Genomic DNA, 24,985 nt, shown 5'->3' with positions numbered 1-24,985 from the left:
TGACACACAAGGGGACACATCCAGGGGGACGGACAGATGGATGCGTCAACCAAGGTAAGGGTTGGGCTCAACGTTCAACAGGTGGGGTGGGACAGACGGACAGACATGCTCAAGAAAATACTAACCATCAAGGCTCAAGGAGACCTGATGGATTGGGGCGGACGGGCAGACGGACACCATCAACCATGGGTTGGGTTCAGCGTTCAGGGAGCTACAACAGATAGGGTCAGACAGACGAACAGACACACTCAAGAGAGTGGACTCAGGTTGACACTCAAGGAGGCCCAATGGACTGAGGTGGATGGACAGACAGACACCATCAGCCACATCAAGATGGGTTGGGTTCAATGATCAAGGAGCTGTAACTGGTTGGGTAGGACAGACAGACGGATGCACTCAACAGGATGAGGTTTGACTTAAGGTCGATGCCCCAGGAGAGACCTGATGGGTTGGGGCTGATAGACAGATGGACACCACCAACCACATCAAGATAGGTTGGGTTGAACGGTCAAGGAGCTACAACAGGTCGGGTGGGACAGACAGATGGACGTGCTTAAGAAAGTAGACTAAGGTCAATGGTCAAGGAGCCCTGATGGATTGGGGTGGATGGACAGACAGACACCATCAACCATGGGTTGGGTTCAATGTTCAGGGAGCTACAACAGGCTGGGTGGGACAGACAGACGGGTACACTCAATGGGACACTACTGGGTTTAACAGCCAGGGGACACGTGAGGAGCCGGGCAGGACAGACAGACAGACGGGACCACGCAGGACAGACAGACAGGGGCCACCCACCAGGTAGACGTCGCAGAAACTCCGCAACCAGAAGTGATGGACGGCAGCGATGGCGCTGTGGACCTCCAGGGCCTCCATCCGCCGCCCGCACTCGCCCACCGCCTGCGCCAGCCGGCTCAGCACCCAGCGGTCCATCGGGTGCTGCGGCACCATCTGCCGAGGAAGAGGAGAAGGAAGGGTGACAGGGGCGCACGGTCCTGGGGTGGTGGAGCCCCACCGTGACCTTCATCAACCCATCCTGGTACCTCCTCAGGAGCCTGGGGGACGAAGTCGGGTCCCAAAGCGGCGAGGACGAACTTGACGGCGTTCCAGATCTTATTGCAGAAGTGACGGTAGCTCAAGGCCGTCCCCACGTCCAGGCGGATGTCGTCACCTATGGGGTGACACCAAAGGTGGGTCCCCAGGGTGGGGACAAGGCCACCCCGGGGTGGGGACGGGGTCCCAACGTTCGCTCAATCCCTTACCGTGGACGTTGTGGGAGCACAAGGCCATGCGGAGGGCGTCGGTGCCGCATTCGGGAATGCCATGGGGGAACTGGCGCCTCTGGGGGGGGAACGACACAGGGGGTGATTGGGGGGGGACAGGGACAGGTTTGGGGGGTACAGGGACGGGGGCTGGTCCTACCTGGCCCTCCGTGGCCACCGTGAGCTCGTGGGGGTCCAGGATCTTGGAGTGGAGCTTCTCCTGCAGCTCCTGCAAGACAGGAAACCCTACAATAAACAAAGGCGCTACGGCGGCTGTGTTGTCACGGGGCTGTCACCACGGTGTCTCCGCGACTCTCTTTTGGGGTCTCTGGGGGTAGGGGGTTTGATATTGTAGGGTCTCCGAGAAGGGTAGGGCAACGGGGAGTTTGTTTTGGCCGAGCCTCCCCCGAGCGAGGCCCGCGTTTCACAGGGCCTCCCCCCGAGCGAGGCCCCGGTTTCACAGGGCCTCCCCCGAGCAAGGCCCCGGTTTCACAGGGCCTCCCCCAGAGCGAGGCCCGCGTTTCACAGGGCCTCCCCCAGAGCGAGGCCCGCGTTTCACAGGGCCTCCCCCAGAGCGAGGCCCGCGTTTCACAGGGCCTCCCCCGAGCGAGGCCCGCGTTTCACAGGGCCTCCCCCAGAGCGAGGCCCGCGTTTCACAGGGCCTCCCCCAGAGCGAGGCCCGCGTTTCACAGGGCCTCCCCCAGAGCGAGGCCCGCGTTTCACAGGGCCTCCCCCAGAGCGAGGCCCCGGTTTCACAGGGCCTCCCCCGAGCGAGGCCCGCGTTTCACAGGGCCTCCCCCAGAGCGAGGCCCCGGTTTCACAGGGCCTCCCCCAGAGCGAGGCCCGCGTTTCACAGGGCCTCCCCCAGAGCGAGGCCCGCGTTTCACAGGGCCTCCCCCAGAGCGAGGCCCCGGTTTCACAGGGCCTCCCCCAGAGCGAGGCCCCGGTTTCACAGGGCCTCCCCCAGAGCGAGGCCCCGGTTTCACAGGGCCTCCCCCAGAGCGAGGCCCGCGTTTCACAGGGCCTCCCCCAGAGCGAGGCCTGGTTTTTGCCAGGCCTCCCCAGAGCGAGGCCTGGTTTTTGCCGGGCCTCCGAGAACCACGTTTGTTGTTGTGGGTTCCCGAAAAGGAGATTTGTTTCCGTAGGGTCTCCAAAAAGGGGGTTGTTTCGGCCGGGTTTCTGCCGCAGTGCGTCTGTTCTTGGAGGGTCTCTGGGGGGTTGTTTTGCCCGGGTCGGAGCCATGGGGGGGGAGGGGGTGTTGTTTTGTTATTGTAGGGTCTGCGGTACCTGGGGGGAGGCGCCAGTGATGACGTCACGGGGGTCGATGACGTTGCCCAGGGATTTGCTCATCTTGCGCCCGTGGGTGTCGCGCACCAGCGAGTGCAGAAGGACCTGGGGGACGGGACGTGGGACAGGCAGAGCTGGGGGACACGGGGGGACACAGGGGACCCCCAAGGGGGGACAGGGGACCCCCAGGAGCCTCAAGAATGAATGAAACCCCAGTGGACCCTTGAGAGCCCCAGAAGGGGACGGGGAACCCCAAAAAACAACATGACACACAGAGAAAGGGGCAGAGGGGACCCTTGGGGACACCGGGGAGCCCCAAAAGGGGATGGGGAACCCCAAAAAGCTACATGACACCCTGACAAAGGGGCAGAGGGGACCCTTGGGGACACTGGGGAGCCCCAAAATGGGACGGGGACCCCCAAAAAGCAACATGACACACAGAGAAAGGGGCAGAGGGGACCCTTGGGGACACTGGGGACCCCCACAGGGACACCAGGGAGCTCCGAGAGGCAACAAGGAACCAGTGAAAACCCCAGGAACGAACAGGACGCACGGAGAGGGACAAGATTAAGGGGTGTTGCGGGCAGAGGGGGCTCCTGGGGACCCCACGGGGAGACGGGGGACTTTTGGGGACCCCGAAGGGACACGGGGGACTTTTGGGGACCCCTCAGGGACCCGGGCGGTACCTGGGAGAAGGGCAGGCGCCCGGTGAGCTGCTGGCCCAGCATGACCATACGCGCCACCCAGAAGAAGAGGAGGTCGCTGCCCGTCTCCAGCACACTCGTGGGGTAGAACCGCTGCAAGTCGGGGGTCTGGGGACAAAGTGGGGGGGCGTTGGGGTGGGGACGCTGCCCCCCATGTCCTCCCCCCTCACCGTGTCCCCTGTGTCCCCCCGTGTCCCCCCAAAACTCACCTCTTCGGGCCAGCCCAGTGTGGCGAAGGGGAAGAGGGCGGAGGAGAACCAGGTGTCCAGGACGTCGGGGTCTGCAAGGGTGGGGGGGGTCAGGGGGGACCCCAGGAGGGCTCAGGGGGACCCCAAAAAGGCTCAGAGCCTTGGGGGCGGTCGGGGGGGACCCCAAAAGGGCTCAGAGCTTTGGGGGGGGGGATCAGGAGGAACCCCAGAGGGTCTCAGCCCCTTGAGGGGGGGATGGGATCGGGGGGACCCCAGAAGGCCTTGGGGGGTGGGGGGGGTGGGGGGAGACTTGGGGGTGACAGATGGGTGCTGGAGCTGGGTGGGGGGTGAAAAGGGGGGGGGCCTAGAGGAGCAGGTGGGGGATTTTAGGGGTGCTGGAGGTGGGCAGGGGGCTGACAGAGGGTGTCTGGGGGCTGATGAAGAGTTGGGGGGGGGGGGCAAGTTTGGGGTGCTGAGAGTGGGGTCGGGGTGCCAGAGAATTATTTCGAGGTGCCGGGGGGGACCAGAGAGTGCTGGGGGTGGATTTAGGGGTGCCAGAGCACAAATGAGGGGGGTCCTAAGGGGGTTTTGGGGTGCAGAAGAAAGAGCTGAGAAGGCAGAGAGACTTTTAAGGTGAGAGAAAGGATTTTGGGGAGACAAAAGGGTTGTTTTCGGGTGCACAAGGAGAACACGGGGGGGATTTTTGGGGTGCCCCCCACCCCTCACCTTGCTGGAGCTGCAGATCGTCGGGGGGGCAGCGGAGGGCGCGTGCGGCGGCGGCGCGGGCTTCGGCCTCGCTGCGCCCCACTACCCAGAGTTCATCGGGGCGCTCGGGGGGGGACCCCGTCGAGGGAACCCCCACCCGATACGCCGGCACCCGGTGTCCCCACCACAGCTGCCGTGAGAGGCACCAGTCCCTGGGGTGGGGTGGGGGGGGGTATATGGGGGTCCCGGATGGCTGGGGCCCTCCTGGACACATGGGGGTCCCCCCCACATATCTGGGTCCCCCCACCCCCAGACACCTGGGTCCTCCCTGGCCACATGGGGGTCCCCCCCAAATATCTGGGTCCCCCCACCCCAGACATCTGGGTCCCCCCTGGATACATGGGGGTCCCCCCAGCCCAGATGCCTGGGTCCCCCCGGCCACATGGGGTCCCCCCCACATATCTGGGTCCCCCCACCCCAGACACCTGGGTCCTCCCTGGCCACATGGGGGTCCCCCCCAAATATCTGGGTCCCCCCACCCCAGACATCTGGGTCCCCCTGGATACATGGGGGTCCCCCCAGCCCAGATGCCTGGGTCCCCCCGGCCACATGGGGTCCCCCCACCCCAGACACCTGGGTCCTCCCTGGCCACATGGGGGTCCCCCCCAAATATCTGGGTCCCCCCACCCCAGACATCTGGGTCCCCCCTGGATACATGGGGGTCCCCCCAGCCCAGATGCCTGGGTCCCCCCGGCCACATGGGGTCCCCCCACCCCAGACACCTGGGTCCTCCCTGGCCACATGGGGGTCCCCCCCAAATATCTGGGTCCCCCCACCCCAGACATCTGGGTCCCCCCTGGATACATGGGGGTCCCCCCAGCCCAGATGCCAGGGTCCCCCCCACATATCTGGGTCCCCCCGGCCACATGGGGGTCCCCCCCAAATGCCTGGGTCCCCCCACCCCAGACACCTGGGTCCCCCCCCAAATATCTGGGTCCCCCCTGGCCACATGGGGGTCCCCCCAGCCCAGATACCAGGGTCCCCCCACCCCAGATGCCTGGGTCCCCCCTGGATACATGGGGGTCCCCCCACCCAAGACGCCTGAGTCCCCCCTGGACACACGGGGGGGTCCCCCACGTATCTGGGTCCCCTCACCCCGGCAATATGGGTCCCCTCTGGACACATGGGGGTCCCCCCAGACGCCCGCGTGTGTCCCCCCCCTCACCCGACATTGTCCATCCACGTCTTCCAGTTCTTCTCGTGATATTTGGGGACGAGTTTGAGACGCCCCGATGTCACCGCCTGGGCGGGGAGGGGGGAGAGGCAACTGTCACAGACCCAGGGGTCCGGGTGTCCCGTGTCCCCCCCAGCCCCGTCCCCGGGTCCCTGTCACCTCTCGGGCATGTTGGGCCATCTCCCGGCACCGCAGGAACCACTGGCTTTTCAGCAGGTACTCAATGACGTCCCCGGAGCGGCTGCGGTGACATGGGTGGCACCTCAGTCCCTGGGGACGTGTGCCCCGGGCGCAGGGTGAGGGTGGGGACACACGTGTGACAGGGAGGGGACGGCGGTACCTGCACATGGGCAGCGTCATGGCGTGGTCCTGGGCGCCGCGGAACAGCCCTCGCTCGGCCAGCGCGGCCACCACCTGCTCCCGCGCCACGAAGCGATGGACGCCCTGGGGACAGAGGCACAGCTGGGGACATGGAGGTCACTGGGGAGGGATGGGGGCACAGCTGGGGACACGGGGGTCACTGGGGAGGGACGGGGGCACAGCTGGGGACACGGGGACAGAGCTCAGGACAGGGGGACGGGGGGACACGGCTAGGACAGGGGGACAGGATGTGGGGACACGAGGGACAGGTGGAAGGGCAGTACCTGGAGCCACCCCCCGCCCGGGGGACACACGGTGCCGTCATCCCCGATGACAGAGAGCAGGGGCAGCCCGTGGGCGCGGGCCAGCGCCAGGTCAGGGGGGCTGTGACCCGGCGTCACCCTGAGCGCGCCTGCGGGAGGGGGACACGCTGACACCCCGTCACCCCCACGGGCACCCTCCCCCTCCCGCCAGCACCCAGTGCCACCACCAGCACCCAGGGCCACCCTCTGCTGGCCCCACGGACACCCTCGCCCCCTCCCACTGGCACCCACTGACACCACTGGCCCCCAGGGCCACCCTCTGCTGGCCCCACGGACACCCTCTCCCCTTCCCACTGGCACCCAGTGCCACCACTGGCACCCAGGGCCACCCTCTGCGGTCCCCACGGACACCCTCGCCCACTCCCACTGGCACCCAGGGCCACCCTCTGCTGGCCCCACGGACACCCTCGCCCCCTCCCACTGACACCCAGTGCCACCACTGGCACCCAATGCCACCCTCTGCTGGCCCCACGGACACCCTCTCCCCTTCCCACTGGCACCCAATGCCACCCTCTGCTGGCCCCACGGACACCCTCGCCCCCTCCCACTGGCACCCAGTGCCACCACCAGCACCCAGGGCCACCCTCTGCTGGCCCCACGGACACCCTCACCCACTCCCACTGGCACCCAGAGCCACCACCAGCGCGGTGTTGTGTGTGTGTCCCCCGAAAGCAGGTAACTCCCCCCCAGAGGTGAACCAGTTTCCCCCCCGAACTGGGACACCGGCACCCAAAGCACTCGCTGCCCTTCTCATTCCGGTCCCGGCTCGCTCCCCTCTCCCAGTGCCCCCCCACCCAGTGGGGGTCCCGGAGTGGTGCCAGTACCGGTGCCGCGGGCGGGGTCCACGGCGGGGTCGGTGACGACGGGCAGGAGTTGCCCCGTGAAGGGGTGACGCACACGGCGGCCGTGGAGGTGCTGGGGGAAAGGGTGTGGTCACAGGAAGCCCCGCCCCCTCCAGGCCCCACCCACCGCACACTGTCCCTTTAAGAGCACTTGAGCCCCACCATACCCAGCCAGGCCTCGCCCTTTTAGGGGTGGAGCTAACCTGTGACATCATGCCCTGCTGACCAATCCCTGGCAGACTCAAGGGAAAAAAGGCTCCACCCTGTTCTCTAAGCCCCACCCCAGAACCTTTAAGCCCCACCCCTTCCAGCCCCAGGCCCCTCCCCTTCTCCTTATATAGACACACCCTAGAAAAAGGGGAGGGGCTAACAACCAATGCCTCTCAGGCAGGTCAGCCCCTGCTGCTGAAGCCCCGCCCCCTGCAGGGCACCCCACCCCCTGGCTGCAAGCTCCGCCCCCTCCCAGCAACCCCGCCCCCCCGAGGCTCCGCCCCTTACAGCGTAGCGGGGGTCCGAGGGGTGCACGGCCACGGCCACGTCCCCCAGCATCGTCTCAGGGCGCGTCGTGGCCACCGGCAGCTCCAGGCCTGGGGGGGGACGGACACGTCAGGGACACGGGGGGACACGGGACGGGTGACATCAGGGACGTGGGGCACATGGGAGGGCGATGCCCGGGGACACAGTGGGGGGTGACACTCGGGGACACGGGGGACGATGCTCGGGGACACGGGGGGGACACGCCAGGGACACGGTGGGGGTGACACGCTCGGGTGATGCTTGGGGACACGGGGGGAACATGTCAGGGACACGGTGGGAGGTGACACTCGAGGACACGGGGGGACATGGGGGACGATGCTCGGGGACACGGGGGGAACACGCCAGGGACACGGTGGGAGGTGACGCTCGGGGACACACTCAGGTGACGCTCGGGGACACGGGGGACATGGGGGGGTGATGCCCAGGGACACAGGGGGGACACGTCAGGGACACGGGGGGGTGACACTCAGGGACATGGTGGCATGCCAAGGACACGGGGGGGACACAGCAGGGACATAGAGGGGTTGTACTCGGGGGGATATGGGGGGGGGGCACTCAGGGACACGGGGGTGACACTGGGGGACATGCCAGGGATACCTGGGGGACACAGGGGGGACACAAGGGACACAGGAGGGGTGACACTCAGGGACATGGGACGGGGACACACACGCGTGTCAGAGGGGGTACGTGAGGGGACAGAGGGGGGACACGAGGGGACAGAGGGACACTCACCATCCCCACCCTCCACGGGGTAAGCGAAGGTGACAAGGACACCGAAGGTGACGGGTTGGGGACAACCAGGGACACGCAACGCCGTGGGGCCCGTCAGGGCGCGGGGCTCCACCTGCCGGGACACGGAAGGGGGAGGGGGTGTTGGGGACAATTTGGGGGACAATTTGGGGACATCTGGGGACAGGCGCTCACCTCCACGTCGGCCAGGGCGGAACGAAGGGCGCAGGACCAGGTGACGAGACGTCGGTCGCGGTGAATCAACCCGGCTTCGTGCAACCGCGCGAAAGCTTCCGCCACCGCTCGCGAGAAACCCTGAGGGGAGGTGGTTGGGGACATTTTGGGGACATTTAGGGACATTTTTGGGAGGGGAGGGGACACGACACAGCCACGCTTACGGGGTCCATGGTGAAGGCGCAGCGGGTCCAGTCCAGCGACGCTCCCAGCGCCCGCAGCTGCTGCAGGATCTCGTCACCGTGCCTGAAGCGGGTGGGGGTTGTTTTTTTTTGGGGGGGGGGGGGGGGGTGGGGGTGGTGACATCCTTGGGGGTGTCACCCTGTCCCATTTTGTCACCTCCCCCCTCCGTGTCACCCTCACCGTCGTTTCCAGGCCCAAACTTCCTCCAGGAACTCGGAGCGGGTCAGATCCTGACGCCGTAAACCTCGTCGCTGCCACAGCCAACGCTCCACCACCGCCTTGGGGACGTGGGGGACACACGTTGGGGACGCGGGAGGGGGGGCTTTGGGGACACAAGGAGAGTGGGGGGGAGGCGGGATGTTGGGGACACCCCCCCCGCCCCGGGGCTCACCTGGGTGGCGATGCCGGCGTGGTCGGTGCCCGGCACCCAGAGCACGGCCCAGCCCTGCATCCGTCGCCTGTCGCGGCGCCGTTGGGACATGGGTGGGTGGGGGGCTGTGGGTGACACCCCCCCCCCCAAAAACCACCAGGGCACCCATGGGTGCCTCCACACACACCCCTTCACAGGCCCCTCAGGGCTCTCCAGCACCCCCAAATCCACCCTTCGGGACCCAAATAGCACCCGAGATCCCCCCAAGAAAGAACTCCCGGGTCACCCCATCTGCCCCCCCCAGCCCCAAAATAACCCCCTGACACCCCCCAAAATAACCCTTAGGGGACCCCGTCTGCCCCCCCAGCCCCAAATATCCCCCCCAAGACCCGCCAAATACCTCACAGGGGATCCAATCCACACCCGCAGCCCCAAATAACCCCCCAAATACCCCAATTTGCCCCCCCAGCCCCAAATACCGCCCCCAAATACCCTGCAGGGGATCCCATCTGCCCCCCCAGCCCCAAAATACCTCCCTAAAGCCCCCAAAATGCCCCAATTTGCCCCCCAGCCCCAAATATCCCCCCCAAATACCCCCAAGTGCCCCAATTTGCCCCCCCCAGCCCCAAATAACCCTCTTAAACCCCCCAAATGCCACAATTTGCACTCACCCCCAGCCCAAAATACCCCCAGGGGACCCCAATTTGCCCCCCCTGCCCCAAATATCCCCCCCAAATACCCCCAAGTGCCCCAATTTGCCCCCCCCAGCCCCAAATAACCCTCTTAAACCCCCCAAATGCCACAATTTGCACTCACCCCCCAGCCCAAAATACCCCCAGGGGACCCCAATTTGCCCCCCCGCCCCCCCTCACCAGCGCACAAGGGCATCCTGGAGGGCGACGGTGAGCGCGTGGCCCAGGTGGAGGGAACCGGTGACGTTTGGGGGGGGCAACACCACGCTCAGCACTTGGCCCCCCCCAGACACCTGTGGGGGGTGGGGGGGCAACACACAGGGACACAAGCTGAGACCAGGCACAACTCGGCGCAGGAGTGAGCCGAGACCGGGCACCGCTCAGCGCAGGAATGGGCTGAGACTGGGCACAACTCGGCACAGGGATGTGGCACCAACTTCTCTCTGGGTGTATCTTCCCCCCCGCTCCCCCCCCCGGGTGATTTTTGCCCCCCCCGGGTGTATTTGCCCCCCTCCCACGGGTGTTTTCAGCCCCACTCACCGAGGCCGGGGGGGTGAAGAGACCCTGCCGCTCCCACCAGCTGTACCAGGCGGCTTCCACGTAACGGGGGCTGTAGGCGGGGGGCAGCGGCACCCCCGTGGCTGCGCCGCAAAAGTGTCACCGCCTGTCACCGTCACACGCACCCCTCCCCCCTCCCCCCCGTGTCACCTGCAGCCCCCCGCCCCCCCAGGTCACCCCTCGTACCCTTCTTGCCGTCGGGATCCAGGGGGTGCTGATACTCCACAATGGTTTTTGGGGTCCAGGCCTTGGGGGGGGCTGTCGGCGCCTGTGGGGGAGTGCAAAGCCAGTATAAACCAGCATTCTCCCCCCCAAAAAAACCCACCAGCCCTCCCTAGATACTCCCAATGCCCCCCAGCTCCACCTCCCCTCACATACCTCCCCCCTCCCAGTGTCCCCCCAGCCCCTCTCCCAGCTCCCCCAATGTCCTCCCAGTTGCCCCCAGTTGCCTCCAGCCCCTCCCAGTTGCCCCCAGCCCTTCTCCCAGCATCCCCCAGCCCCTCTCCCAGTTGCCCCCAGTGACCTTCAGCCCCTCTCCCTGCTCCCCCAGTTCTCTCTAGCCCTTCCATTACCCCCAGCCCCTCCCCCAGGCTCCCCATTGTACCCCAGCCACTACCCCAGTCGCCCCCCAGTTCCCCCAGCCCCTCCCAGTCGCCCCCCAGTTCCCCCAGCCTCTCCCAGTCGCCCCCCAGTTCCCCCAGGCCCTCTCCCAATGCCCCCCAGCCTGTCTCCCAGCCCTCCCAGTCCTCCCCAGCCCCTCTCCCAGTGTCCCCCACCCCTTCTCCCAGTCCCACCCAAGTCCCCCCAGCCCCTCTCCCAGTTCCTCTCCCAGTTCCCCAGTGCCCCCCAACGCCCTCCCTGTTGCACCCAGTTCCCCCCAGCCCCTCTCCCAGTGCCCCCAACCCCTCTCCCAGCTCCCCAATGCCCTTCCTGTTGCCCCCAGCTCCTCCCAGCCCCTCTCCCAGCGACCCCCAACCCCTCCTAGTGCCCCCCATCCCCTCTCCCAGCTCCCCCAGCACCCTCCAGCCACTCTCCCAGTTCCCCAGTGCCCCCCCAACCCCTCTCCCAGCTCCCCAATGTCCTCCCAGTTGCCCCCAGTTCCCCCCAGCCCCTCTCCCAGTGTCCCTCCAACCCCTCTCCCAGTGCCCCAGTCCCCCCAGCCCCTCTCCCAGCGCCCCAGCGCCCCCCAGCCCCTCTCCCAGCGCCCCCAGCGCCCCCGTACCGGCGGCCCGGCCCCCGCCAGCGCCGCTCTCTCCCGCCTCTCCCGTTGCCGCCTCTCCTTGTGCTCCCGCGCGCGCAGCCGGGCCTGCTCGGGGGGTTCCCAGGGCGGGGGTCCCACAGCCTGGGGGGACCCGGGGGGGTCCCCGCTACACCGGGCCCGGCTTCCCACGGGGGACCCCAGGGCGCGGCGGGGGGCGGCCCTCAGGCCCCAGACCAGGGCGGGGGTCGCCATTTGAGGACCCCGGCGTCCGGGACCACCCCCCAAAACCTTCCCGGGGACCCCGGCGTCCGGGACCCCCTTCACGTGACTTCCCCCCGTCACGTGACTATCGCCAGTCAGCGGAGAGGTAACGAGGAGGAGGAGGCGTGGTTTTCCCTTTGAGGGCGTGGTTTGGGGCGGGGAGTGGGCGTGGTCTGGGGCGGGGAGGGGGCGTGGTCTGGGGCGGGGAGGGGGCGTGGGCAGCGGCGGCGCGGCGCGGAGCAGGGCGGGAAAGACAGGAGGCGGGGCTACGGCGGTGATTGACGGGCGGGGGGGGAGCGCCCTCGCCGGTGGGGGACGCGTGGGACAGGGGGACACGGGGGACAGGGGGACACGGGGGACAGCGGGGTGCTGATGGAGGCCGCCCCCCCCCCGCCCCGGCTGCAGCGGGGGCAGCTGCAGTGTAAGAACCTCCACGAGTTCCTGCGGGGGTTGAGCCCCCCCGTGCTCGATCGCCTCTACGGGCACCCCGCAACCTGCCTGGCCGTCTTCCGGTGAGACCCCCACCCGCCCGGGGCACCCTGACCCCCCCCAGGCACCCTGACCCCCCCTGGGACACCCTGACCCCCCCCAGGCACCCTGACCCCCCCTGGGACACCCTGACCCCCCCCAGCCACCCCAACGCCGCCTTGGGGACCCCGACCCCCCTCAGCCACCCTGACCCCCCCCAGGCACCCCAACGCTGCCTTGGGGACCCTGACCCCCCCCAGCCACCCCACCCCCCCCCCTTGGGGACCCTCACCCCTACTCAGCCACCCTGACCCCCCCTTGAAGCACCCCAACCCCCCCCTACAGCCACCCCGAACCCTCTGGGGCACCCTGACCCCCACCCAGCCACCCTGATGCCCCCTCAGCCACACACACTCCCCCTTGGGGACCCTCACCCCTCCCCAGCCACCCTGACCCCCCCCCTTGGGGACCCTGATCCCCCTTGGGGCACCCTGACACCCCCCCCGGACACCCCAATCCCCTTCTCTACCCCATTGGAGCCTCCTGATCTCCCCTGAGGTGGGGGGGACACCCATGGGTGACCATAGGGGGTGTTTTTTAGGGTGGGGGTGAGGGGCACCCATGGGTGACCGTAGGGGGTGATTTTTGGGTTGGGTGAGGGGCACCCATGGGTGACCGTAGGGGGTGTTTTTTTGGGGGTGGGTGAGGGGCACCCATGGGTGACAGGGGTGATTTTTTGGGGTGTGTGAGCAGGCACCCACGGGTGACCAGGGGTGATTTTCAGGGTGGGGGTGAGGGGCACCCATGGGTGACAGGGGGGTGATTTTTGGGGTGGGGGTGAGGGGCACCCACGGGTGACAGGGGTGACTTTGGGGTAGGAGTGATTTTTGGGGTGTGTGAGCAGGCACCCACGGGTGACGGGGGTGCCTTTGGGGGTGGGTGAGGGGCACCCACGGGTGACGGGGTGCCTTTGGGGTGCCCCCAGGGAGCTGCCGGGGCTGGCGCAGGCGGGGGTGATGCGGATGCTGTTCCTGGAGCAGCCGGTGCCCCAGGCCGCCGTCGCCCTCTGGGTGAAGAAGGAGTACAGCAAGTGGGTGCTGGGGGGTCCTGGGTGTCCTGGGGGTGCTGGGGGAGGCTCTGGGGGGTCCCTGAGGGTGTTGGGGGAGGCTCTGGGGGGTCCCTGAGGGTGCTGGGGGAGGCTCTGGGGGGTCCCTGAGGGTACTGGAGGGGTCCCTGAGGGTGCTGGGGAGTCCCCGGGGATCCCTGAGGGTGCTGGAGGGGTCCCTGAGGGTGCTGGGGGAGGCTCTGGGTGTGCTGGGGGGTCCCTGAGCATACTAGAGCAGTCCCTGAGGGGCCCCATAGGGTGCTGGGGGAGGCTCTGGGGGGTCCCTGTGGGTGCTGGGGGAGGCTCTGGGGGGTCTCTGAGGGTGCTGAGGGGTCCCTGATGGTGCTGGGGGAGGCTCTGGGGGGTCCCTGAGGGTGCTGGGGGGGCCCTGGGGGTTCCCTGAGGGTGCTGGGGGAGGCTCTGGGGGGTCCCTGAGGGTGCTGGGGGAGGCTCTGGGGGGGTCCTTGTGGGTGCTGGGGGGTCCCTGCTCTGAGGGGTCCTTGAGGGTGCTGGGGGAGGCTCTGGGGGGGTCCCTGTGGGTGCTGGGGGGTCCCTGACGGTGCTGGGAGGGGGGGTCCCTGTGGGTCCCCAGGGATCCCAGTGACTGCAGGAGGGTCCCTCTTGGATTTTGGGGAGGGGGGGGACCGCGGGGATCCCTTGGGGTGCAGGGGAGTCCCCAGGGGTCCCTGGGTGGGTGGGTGGGGGGGGGGGTGATGGGCTAAGCGGGACCCCTCCCCACCCCGGGTGGGTGCAGGGAACAGGCGGAGAGCCAGGAGGTGCTGCTGGCGCTGCGGCTGTGGCACCCCCACACCCTGCCGGGGGGGCTGCCGGGGGTCGCCCTGCACCCCAATTTCCGTCAGAACCTGCGGGTCGCCCTGCTGGGGGGGTGAGTGGGGGGGGGTGGGGGGGGGGGGACACGGGGTGACGGGGGGGGTAGGGGACGTAATTTGAAGTGATGGGGGGGGTAACTTGGGGTGACGTGGGGTAGGAGGGAGTACCTTGGGGTGACACGGGGCAGGAGGGGGTAACTTGGGGTGATGGGGGGTGGGAGGGGGGTAAATTGGGGTGACGGGGGGTAATTTGGGGTGATATGGGGTGGGGGGTGATTTGGGGTGACATGGGGCAGGAGGGGGTAACTTGGGGTGGTGGAGAGTGGGGGGATAAATTGGGGTGATGGGGGTGGGAGGGGGTAAACTGGGGTGACAGGGGGGTGGGAGGGGGTATTTGGGGTGAGAAGGGGGTGGGAGGCAGTAGTTCGGGGTGACACAGGGTTAAGTGGGGGTCATTTGGGGTGACGGGGGGTAGGAGGGGGTCATTTGGGGTGACATGGGGGTGATGGGGGGTGTAAGCAGGGCTGTAGTGGCAGATAATTTGGGGTGCCATGGTGTAATGGGGGGTACTGGGGTCACGAGGTGGGGGGGGTGATGGGGGTGCTGTGGGGTAACGAGGGGGTTTAGGGGGGTACTGAGGTTTTGGGGGGTCCCGGGGGCGCGGGGGGGGGGTTATTGGGGGGCTGATTTAAAGGGCCGGCGCGCAGGGGCAAGGCTTGGTCGGACGACACGAGCCAGCTGGGGCCGGACAAGCACGCCCGCGACGTGCCGGCGCTGGACAAGTACGCCGAGGAACGCTGGGAGGTGAGTCTGGGGGGGGGTTTGGGGGGGTCTCGGGGCACCCCCATATCCAGGGGGTCCTCGAGGACCCAGATATCCACTGGCCCCCCCCTCGATTTTAGGTGATTCTCCACTTTATGGTGGGGTCCCCCAGCGCGGCCGTGAGTCAGGATCTGGCCCAGCTCCTCATTCAAGCTGGGCTCATGAAGAGGTGGGAGGGGGGGGGAACTGGGGGGATTTTGGGGGGGCCCGGAAGGATTTTGGGGGGACCTAGAAGAATTTTGGGGCACCTAAGGGGAATTTAAGGGAGCAGAGAATACGCAGGAATGGATCTGAGTGGGGGGTGGGGGGCAAGGAAGGGGGTTTTGGGGGGGGTCTCAGGAGGGTTGAGAGCCTGGGGAAGGGTTGGCGGGGGGATTTGGGGGGGCTCTGGAGGAATTTGGGGGGGCCCAAGGAGGAAATTGGGGGGGCAGAGGACGCCCAAGAGTGGATTGAGGGGGGGGGGCAAGGGAGGATTTTAGGGGGGGTCTCAGGAGGGTTGAGAGCCTGGGGAAGGGTTGGCAGGGGCCATGGGGGGATTTGGGGGCACATGAGGGGTTTTGGGGGGGCCTGGAGACGGGGGGGGGGCTGGAGGGATTTTGGGGGGCCCAAGGAGGTAATTCAGGGGGCAAGGGAAGCCCAGAATGGATTTGGGAGGGGAAAGGGAGGATTTTTGGGAGGGTCTCAGGAAAGTTGACAGCTTGGAGAAGGGTTGGGGGGGGTTATGGAGGGATTTGGGGGGGGGCTGGAGGTTTTGGGGGTGCTGGAAGGTTTAGGGGGGTCCAAGAAGGAAATGTGGGGGGGGCAGGGGAGGCCCAGGAATGGATTGGGGGGGGCAAGAGAGGGTTTTAGGGGGGTCTCAGGAGGTTTGAGAGCCTGGGGAAGAGGTTTGGGGGAGCCCCCAGGAGTCTGGGGAGCCACGAAGGGAATTTTGGGGTGTCCTGGAGGACTCGGGGTCCCTGGGAAGGATTGGGGGGAGGCCGGGGGGGTGATTTTTGGGGTTCAGGTGTGAATGAGGAGACGAGAGGGATCATTGGAGTGATTCTATAGGGTATGGGGGGTCTCAGGCAGGGATTTTGGGGGTCCACAGGGTGGGTTTGGGGTGCCTTGGGAAGAATTGGGGGGCCCTGGGGCTATTGGGGTCCCAGGAAAGGATTTGGGGTGACCTTTGGGGACCCCAGGTGGGATTTGGGGGGTCCCCCGACACGCTCAGGGCAGGATCAGAGAATCCCTGCAGAGGCGGGTGGCTCGGGGCAGGGGCGCGTGGCTGGTTTTGGGGTCCCCCACCGGCTTGGGGACACCCTTTGGGGTTTGGGGGGGCCCCCCCCTCATTTTGGGGGTGCACCCACACAGCGAGGGGGGGGAAGCACCGTGCATCACCTCGGCCGGATTCCAGTTCCTCCTGCTCGACACCCCCGCCCAGCTCTGGTACTTCGTCCTCCAGTACCTGCGGGGCGCTGAGGTGAGGTGGGGGGGTCCCCCAAAACCAGGGGGTCCCCCAAAACCGGGGACCCCCCCAAACCATCCCCCAGTGTCCCCCGAAACCTCTCACCCCCCACCCTCCCACCTTTTCAGGCTCGGGGCATGGATCTGGTGGAGATTCTCTCCTTCCTCTTCCAGCTCAGCTTCTCCACTCTCGGCAAGGTGGGGCACCCCGACATCTGGGGGGGCCCCCCCCCCACTCCCTGCGGGGGGGCTGTGGGGCCGGGGGGGACCCCGGCATCTGGGGGGGGGCCCAACCCAGCCTGGGGGGGACCCAGGTGTCAGGGGAGGCCCCCCACAGCCCCTGGTGGGGACTATGGGATTTGGGGGGACCCAGGGATCGAGGGGGGCCCCCCACCCCCGCTGGGGGGGGCCTGTGGGAGTTGGGGGGCACCCAGGTTTCTGGGAAGGTGACACCCCACCACCCAACGACCCCCTTAGATTGTTCTGGGGAGGGCTGGGTTTTACTGGGAGGGGGAACTGGGGGTTACTGGTGTAACTGGGAGCCCTGTCCCCAGGATGACTCGGTGGGGGGCTGGGGGGCATTAGGGGTTACTGGGGGGTTACTGGGGGGTTACTGGTGTAACTGGGAGCCCCTGTCCCCAGGATGACTCGGTGGGGCGCTGGGGGGCATTAGGGGTTACTGGGGGGTTACTGGGGGTTACTGGGGGGTAACTGGGAGCCCCTGTCCCCAGGATGACTCGGTGGGGCGCTGGGGGGCGTTAGGGGTTACTAGGGGGTTACTGGGGGTTACTGGTGTAACTGGGAGCCCCTGTCCCCAGGATTACTCGGTGGGGGGCTGGGGGGCGTTAGGGGTTACTGGGGGGTAACTGGGAGCCCCTGTCCCCAGGATTACTCGGTGGGGGGCTGGGGGGCGTTAGGGGTTACTGGGGGTTACTGGGGGTTACTGGGGGGTAACTGGGAGCCCCTGTCCCCAGGATTACTCGGTGGAGGGCATGAGCGAGTCCCTGCTCACCTTCCTGCAGCACCTGCGCGAGTTCGGGCTCGTCTTCCAGAGAAAGGTGACACGAGGGAACACGGTGACACGGGGGGGGGGACAGCAGGTGACGCAGGGGGGTGACGCGGGGGCACGAGGGACGCACAGGGAGGGGGACGGGGGGGGGGGGGGTGACAGGACCCTCGAAGGGGTTGGGTCTTGTCCCCATCGCCGCGGCCGCGTCCTTCATTCCTCGGCACCGTCAGCGTCACCTCCTTGTCCCCACGTCCCCACCACCCTGGCCGTGTCACGCCCGTCTGTCTGTCCGCGTGTCCGTCCGTCCCCCGTAGCGCAAATCCCGCCGCTTCTACCCCACCCGCCTCGCCATCGCGCTGGCCTCGGGGACGTCGGGGACCCCCCCCGAGCCCGACGCTCACGGCTTCATCCTCGTCGAGACCAACTACCGCATCTACGCCTACACAGGTGGGACCCCTCCCCTCCCCTGTCCCCAGGGGGGTGACACAGAGGACACAGGTGTCCCCCCCCCTCCCTTCCCCCCGTCCATCTGTCCCTCGTCCCGTCTGTCCCCCACATCCCTTGGTGTCCCCGATTCTTCACCTCTGCCTCCCCCCGTCTCTCCTGTCCCCCTCCTTCCCGGGTCACCCTGCGCCCCGTGTCCCTTGTCCCCTTGCCCACCGTGTCCCCGCATCCCCCGGCGTGTCCGTCTGTCCGTCCGGCCCCTCAGACTCGGAGCTGCAGATCGCCCTCATCGCCCTCTTCTCCGAGCTCCTCTATCGCTTCCCCAACCTGGTGGTGGCCCAGGTGACAAGGGACAGCGTGCAGGCGGCCATCGCCAACGGCATCACCGCCGACCAGGTGGGGACACACGGACATCGGGGTGCCTCCCAGGGGGGTATTGGGGTGCCCTTGGGGGTGCTGGGGACCCTGGAGTGCCTCCCAAGGGGGTATTGGGGTGCCCTAGAAGGTGCTGGGGACGTCGGGGTGCCTCCCAGGGGAGTATTGGGGTGCCCTTGGGGGTGCTGGGGACCCTGGAGTGCCTCCCAAGGGGGTATTGGGGTGCCCTAGAAGGTGCTGGGACGTTGGGGTGCCTCCCAGGGGAGTATTGGGGTGCCCCTGGGGGTGCTGGGGACATTGGGGTGCCTCCCGGGGGGGTATTGGGGTGCCCTAGAAGGTGCTGGGGGACATTGGGGTGCCTCCCGGGGGGGTATTGGGGTGCCCTAGAAGGTGCTGGGGACATTGGGGTGCCTCCCGGGGGGTATTGGGGTGCCCTAGAAGGTGCTGGGGACATTGGGGTGCCTCCCGGGGGGGTATTGGGGTGCCCTAGAAGGTGCTGGGGACATTGGGGTGCCTCCCGGGGGGGGTATTGGGGTCACCCTGGGGGTGCTGGGGACCTTGGGCTGCCTCCCAGGGGGGTATTGGGGTGCCCCTGGGGGTGCTGGGGACATCAGTGTGGCTCCTGGGGGGTATTGGGGGACATTGGGGTGCCTCCTAGAGGGGTATTGCCATCCCCCTGGGGGTGTTGGGGAGATTGGGGGTGCCCCTGGGGGTGCTGGGGACATTGGGGTGCCTCCAGGGGGGGTATTGGGGTCACCCTGGGGGTGCTGGGGACCTTGGGGTGCCTCCCAGGGGGGTATTGGGGTGTCCCTGGGGGTGCTGGGGACATTGGGGTGCCTCCCAAGGGGGTACTGGGGTCCCCCTGGGGCCTACTGGGGTGCCCGAAGGGTTGCTGGGGACACTGGGGGTATCTCAGAGAGGGATTTTGGGGTGCCCTTGGGGGTGTTGGGGGTCCCCCAGGTGGTTCTGTGGGGTGTGGGGGTGCCCCCAGGGATATTGGTGTCCCCCATGAGGATGTAGGGGGATATTGGGGTGCCCCAGTGGATATTGGGGTACCCCCCACTAACATCCCCCCCCCCCCCAGATCATCCACTTTCTCCGCACCCGGGCGCACCCCGTCATGGCCAAGCAGGTGGGTGCCCGGACACCAGGGTTCCCTGGGAGGTTTGGGGTGGGGGGGGGTCCCCAACACCTGGGTGTCTCCCCCTACCTCGGTGGGGTTTGGGGGTGGGGGTGGGTGTCCCCAAACCGGGGGTCCCCAATGATTTGCACCCCCAGAGCCCGGTGCTGCCCCCCACCATCACCGACCAGATCCGGCTGTGGGAGCTGGAGCGGGGACCGGCTGCGCTTCTCCGAGGGTGAGGGGCCGGGGGTGGGGGTGGGGGACACCCCACGGCGTCCCCTGGGGTCTCCAGGGTGTCCCCAGGGTGGGAGGTGACATCTCTGGGGTGTCCCCAAGGTCTTTAGGGGGGTCCCCCCGGGGGGGAATGGGTGTCCTCTAGGGTGTCCCAAGGGGGGGGACGTGGCAGCTCTGGGAGGGGGCACCAAAGGGGAGGTGGCAGTTGTGAGGGTCCCAAAGGTGTCCCTGATGTCCCCAAGGTGGGGGTGACAGTCCCTGGGTGGGTCCCTGAGAGAGAGGTGACAGTCCCTCGGGGGAGGGTGACAGCCCTGGGGGGGGTCCCTGAGGGGGGGTGACAGCCCTGAGGGGAGGTGACAGTCCCTGGGGGGGGGGGGCCCTGAGGGGAGGTGACAGTGTCTCGGGGGGGTGACACCCCTGGGGGGGGTCCCTGAGTGGGGGTGACAGTCCCTGGTGGGGGTTCCCTGAGGGGAGGTGACAGTCCCTGAGGGGGGTGACAGCCCTGTAGGGGTCCCTGAGGGGGGGTGACAGCCCTGAGGGGAGGTGACAGTCCCTGGGGGGGGGTCCCTGAGGGAGGTGACAGTCCCTGAGGGGGGTGACAGCCCTGGGGGGGTCCCTGAGTGGGGGTGACAGTCCCTGGTGTGGGTTCCCTGAGGGGAGGTGACAGTCCCTGAGGGGGTTGACAGCCCCTGAGGGGGGTGACAGCCCTGGGGGGGTTCCCTGAGGGGAGGTGACAGTCCCTGAGGGGGGGTGACAGCCCTGAGGGGAGGTGACAGTCCCTGAGGGGGGAGACAGCCCTGGGGGGGGTCCCTGAGGGGAGGTGACAGTGTCTCGGGGGGGGTGACAGCCCTGGGGGGGTCCCTGAGTGGGGGTGACAGTCCCTGGTGGGGGTTCCCTGAGGGGAGGTGACAGTCCCTGAGGGGGGTGACAGGCCCTGAGGGGGGTGACAGCCCTGGGGGGGTCCCTGAGGGGAGGGGACAGCCCTGGGGGGGTCCCTGAGGGGGGGTGACTGGCCCTGAGGGCGGGTGACAGCCTGGGGGGGTCCCTGAGGGTGGTGACAGGCATGGGTGGGGGTGTCTGAGGGGGGTGACAGACCCCCAAGGAGAAGGCGGCCACCCCAGGGGCCCCCTGCAAGGTGACGGCGGGTCCCCGGCGGGAGGTGACAGTTCCCGGAGGGGGTGGATGTCCCCAAACCTCACTGACACCCCACCCCCCCACCCCCCCCCAGGGGTGCTGTACAACCAGTTCCTGTCGCAGGTGGATTTCGAGGTGCTGCGGGACCACGCGCGGGCTTTGGGGGTGCTGGTGTTCGAGAACCCCGGGCGGCGGCTGATGGTGGTGACCCCCGGTGGGCACCCCGACGTCAAACGCTTCTGGAAGAGGCAGAAACACAACGCCTAACACCGGCAGCACCAGGGGGGACCCCAACCCGCACCCCCCTGCCCCCCAAAACCCTGGGCAAGTGCATGAGGGCAGCCGGCTTTTGGGGTCCCCCGGTTCCGGGTTGACCCCCCACCCCACCCCCTTTCTCCCCGTGTCTCGGTGACTTGATCTCGGTGACTTGTTGGGACACCCCTGTCACTCGGGGCCCCAACACCCCAAACCTCAGCACCCCGGTTTCAGGCATCCCCATCCTTGGCACCCTAATTTCTCAGGGCCCAGGCACCCCAATCCTGGGCACCCCAACCCCTCAGGAGTCAGGCACCCCAATCCTGGGCACCCCAAACCCTCAGGAGCCAGGCACCCCAGTCCTGGGCACCCCAACCCCTCAGGAGCCAGGCACCCCAATCCTGGGCACCCCGATCTCTTGGGGCCCAGGCACCCCCAATCCTGGGCACCCCAAACCCTCAGGAGCCAGGCACCCCAATCCTGGGCACCCCAATCCCTTAGGACCTGAGCACCCTGACCCCTGGCACCCCAATCCTTTGGGGTCCCACCACCCCGATCCCGAGCACACCCAAACCCTTGAAACCAGGGCACCCCGATCCCATGATGCCAGGGCACCCCAATCCCTTGGGTCCCAGCACCCCGATCCCTTGGGCCCCAGCACCCCAATCCCTTGGGTCCCAGCACCCCGATCCCTTGGGTCCCAGCACCCCAATCCCTTGGGTCCCAGCACCCCGATCCCTTGGGCCCCAGCACCCCAATCCCTTGGGTCCCAGCACCCCGATCCCTTGGGCCCCAGCACCCCAATCCCTTGGGTCCCAGCACCCCGATCCCTTGGGTCCCAGCACCCCAATCCCTTGGGTCCCAGCACCCCGATCCCTTGGGCCCCAGCACCCCGATCCCTTGGGTCCCAGGCATCCCAATCCTGGGCACCCCAACCCCTCAGGAGTCAGGCACCCCAGTCCTGGGCACCCCGATCTCTCAGGAGCCAGGCACCCCAATCCTGGGCACCCCGATCTCTTGGGGCCCAGGCACCCCAGTCCTGGGCACCCCAGCCCCTCAGGAGCCAGGCACCCCAATCCTGGGCACCCCGATCTCTTGGGGCCCAGGCACCCCCAATCCTGGGCACCCCAATCCTGGGAACCCCGATCTCTTGGGGCCCAGGCACCCCAATCCTGGGCACCCCGATCCCTTAGGACCTGAGCACCCTGACCCCTGGCACCCCAATCTTTTGGGGTCCCACCACCCCCGATCCCCCCAATCCCTTGACACCAGGGTACCCCGATCCCTTGGGCCCCGGCCCCCCGATCCCATGATGCCAGGGCACCCGAATCCCTTGGGTCCCGGCACCCCGATCCCTTGGGCCCCGGCACCCCGATCCCTTGATGCCAGGGCACCCTGATCCCTTGGGTCCCGGCACCCCGATCCCTTGGGTCCCAGCACCCCGATCCCTTGATGCCAGGGCACCCCGATCCCTTGGGTCCCAGCACCCCGATCCCTTGATGCCAGGGCACCCCGATCCCTTGGGCCCCGGCACCCTGATCCCTTGATGCCCCGGTACCCCGATCCCTTGGGCCCCGGCACCCCAATCCCTTGGGCCCCGGCACCCTGATTCCTTGGGCCCCGGCACCCCGATCCCTTGATGCCAGGGCACCCCGATCCCTTGGGTCCCGGCACCCCGATCCCTTGGGCACCGGCACCCTGATCCCTTGATGCCCCGGCACCCCGATCCCTTGGGTCCCAGCACCCCGATCCCTTGGGCCCCGGCACCCTGATTCCTTGGGCCCCGGCACCCCGATCCCTTGATGCCAGGGCACCCCGATCCCTTGGGTCCCGGCACCCCAATCCCTTGGGTCCCGGCATCCCGATCCCTTGATGCCAGGGCACCCCGATCCCTTGGGCCCCGGCACCCCGATCCCTTGATGCCAGGGCACCCCGATCCCTTGGGCCCCGGCACCCTGATCCCTTGGGCCCCGGCACCCCAATCCCTTGGGTCCCGGCACCCCAATCCCTTGATGCCAGGGCACCCTGATCCCTTGGGCCCCGGCACCCCAATCCCTTGGGTCCCGGCACCCCGATCCCTTGGGCCCCGGCACCCCCGATCCCTTGATGCCAGGGCACCCCCGATCCCTTGGGTCCCGGCACCCCGATCCCTTGATGCCAGGGCACCCCGATCCCTTGGGCCCCGGCACCCCAATCCCTTGGGCCCCGGCACCCCGATCCCTTGGGCCCCGGCACCCCGATCCCTTGATGCCAGGGCACCCCGATCCCTTGGGTCCCGGCACCCCGATCCCTTGATGCCAGGGCACCCCGATCCCTTGGGTCCCGGCACCCCGATCCCTTGATGCCAGGGCACCCCGATCCCTTGGGCCCCGGCACCCCCGATCCCTTGGGCCCCGGCACCCCAATCCCTTGGGTCCCAGCACCCCAATCCCTTGGGTCCCAGCACCCCGATCCCTTGATGCCAGGGCACCCCAATCCCTTGGGCCCCGGCACCCCAATCCCTTGGGCCCCGGCACCCCGATCCTGAGTGAAGGAAAAGCAGGACTGAAGGTCCTCGGAGCCGCCGGGCCCCGCTGTGCTGGGGGAGGGGGGTGAAAAGTGGCTTTTGAGGTAAAAAGGGGGGATTTTGAGGAAAAAAAATTACTATTTTTCCTAAAATCGAAGGGTTCTGAAGGGAAAAATGGAGAATTGGGGCAAAAAAAGAAAAAAGGGGCTTTTTATGAGGAAAAAGGGGGTTGAGCAAAGGGTGTTTTGGGGGGGGTCTGAGAGGAAAAGTGATTTTTTTTTGAGGGAAAAAAACGCGGGTTTTTGAGGAAAAAAGGATTTTTTTGCTAGAAAGCAGGGAGGGAGCTGAGGGAAAAAAACAGGGAGATTGAGTAAAAAGTGAGTTTTTTTGAGGAAAACCTGTGTTGCTCAACACCCCCCCCCACACCCCCTCTTATTTTGGGGGGGAATAAATGAGTTTTTTGCTTATTTTCTCCACTTTTCCCCTCGGATTGTTTTGATGGAAAAATAGGGGGTTCTGAGGAGATTTTGGGGTGGGAAGTAGACGGTTCTGAGGAGGAAAATGATGAGAAAAGGAGGATTTGGTAGAAAATGCGGGGTTCTGAGTTAAAAAGTGAGGGGAAGATATTTGACAAAAGAAAAAGAGGTTTGCAGTGGGTTTTAAGGGGAAAAAAGGGGGTTTTGAGGGGAAAAATCAGGTTTTCTGAGGATTTGCTAAAAATCATGGTTTCCCGAGGAGGAAAAAATGTTAGTTTTGGGATTTGGGGGTTGGGTTTTTTCCCCCAAAGAGGAAAATGTGGGGGAGGGGGAAAAGGGGGGTTTTTGTAATATATAAATAGCGTTTTCTGAGAAATTTTTTTCTAATAAAACCAGCAGTTTTTACTGTTACAACAGTTTTTTGGTTGGAGACCAAAAAAAGCGGGGTTTTTTGGGGGGAAAGCGCGATTTAACGTTGTTTTTGAGGGAAAAATGGGCATTTTGAGGAGCGGGAATCTGTAATTTAATGATAAAGGAGGCGGAAGTACCTGGGCGGTGTCGTGGGCGTGGCTCCGGGGGGGCGTGGCCTCGACAGCACCTCCCGCCCAATAGCAGGGCGCCCGTCCCAGCGGCTTTCAAACGGGTCCCCCTTAGGCCGCGCCCCCTCCGCTGGCCACGCCCCCTGGGGCCCCGCCGGGTCCTAAAGGCGCCCATGGGGGTGTGTCCGCGCGGCTCCCCGGATCCCAGTGTCACCAGTAGCTCTCCAGATCCCAGTGCCCCCAGTAGCCCCTGGATCCCAGTGCCCCCAGTAGCTCTCCAGACCCCAGTGTCCCCAGTAGCCCCTGGATCCCAGTGTCCCCAGTAGCCCCCGGATCCCAGTGCCCCCAGTAGCCCCTGGATCCCAGTGTCCCCAGTAGCTCTCCAGATCCCAGTGCCCCCAGTAGGCCCTGGATCCCAGTGCCCCCAGTAGCTCCCCAAGTCCCACTCCCCACTCCACGCCCTCCTTGGGGCTCTCTGCCCCCCCCAAAGGACACCCCCCTCCAGGATCCCCCCCAAATCCCCTCTGTGACCTCCCCAGACCCCACCCCCAC

At 66.9% G+C, this 24,985-nt stretch overlaps 2 protein-coding genes across 2 annotated transcripts; one reads left to right on the top strand and one right to left on the bottom strand.

Annotated features, from left to right (window-relative positions):
* Positions 1-124: 124 nt before the first annotated feature.
* On the bottom strand, positions 125-11,782 carry VARS2 (valyl-tRNA synthetase 2, mitochondrial). Its single transcript, XM_075080174.1, has 24 exons — positions 11,431-11,782; positions 10,395-10,476; positions 10,191-10,291; positions 9,831-9,943; positions 8,980-9,046; positions 8,769-8,866; positions 8,570-8,651; positions 8,367-8,486; positions 8,175-8,286; positions 7,404-7,492; positions 6,888-6,978; positions 6,025-6,152; positions 5,721-5,824; positions 5,540-5,621; positions 5,372-5,448; positions 4,168-4,358; positions 3,463-3,533; positions 3,236-3,361; positions 2,550-2,654; positions 1,423-1,491; positions 1,263-1,341; positions 1,044-1,171; positions 799-951; positions 125-211 (listed from the first exon to the last, which is right to left on the bottom strand). The coding sequence occupies exons 1-24, from the start codon at positions 11,659-11,661 to the stop codon at positions 197-199; spliced, it is 2,514 nt and encodes an 837-aa protein (XP_074936275.1). The 5' UTR covers positions 11,662-11,782; the 3' UTR covers positions 125-196.
* A 229-nt stretch (positions 11,783-12,011) lies between these two features.
* Positions 12,012-24,308, top strand: GTF2H4 (general transcription factor IIH subunit 4). The gene is given in 16 exon segments (XM_075080175.1): positions 12,012-12,182; positions 13,124-13,228; positions 13,998-14,129; positions 14,781-14,877; positions 14,976-15,064; positions 16,246-16,354; positions 16,468-16,536; positions 17,313-17,396; positions 17,662-17,794; positions 18,057-18,187; positions 19,251-19,298; positions 19,445-19,501; positions 19,503-19,524; positions 20,752-21,341; positions 21,382-22,018; positions 22,074-24,308. Coding segments are annotated over 14 exon segments (1,389 nt in total). The 5' UTR covers positions 12,012-12,042; the 3' UTR covers positions 20,925-21,341; positions 21,382-22,018; positions 22,074-24,308.
* The last annotated feature ends 677 nt before the right edge of the window (positions 24,309-24,985 follow it).

This window comes from Phalacrocorax aristotelis, unplaced genomic scaffold (genome assembly GCF_949628215.1).
Source record: "Phalacrocorax aristotelis unplaced genomic scaffold, bGulAri2.1 scaffold_274, whole genome shotgun sequence".
In the NCBI taxonomy this organism is placed as follows: domain Eukaryota; kingdom Metazoa; phylum Chordata; class Aves; order Suliformes; family Phalacrocoracidae; genus Phalacrocorax; species Phalacrocorax aristotelis.
Note: the sequence above shows the minus strand (reverse complement) of the source record. Positions and strands in the feature narration are given on the sequence as shown.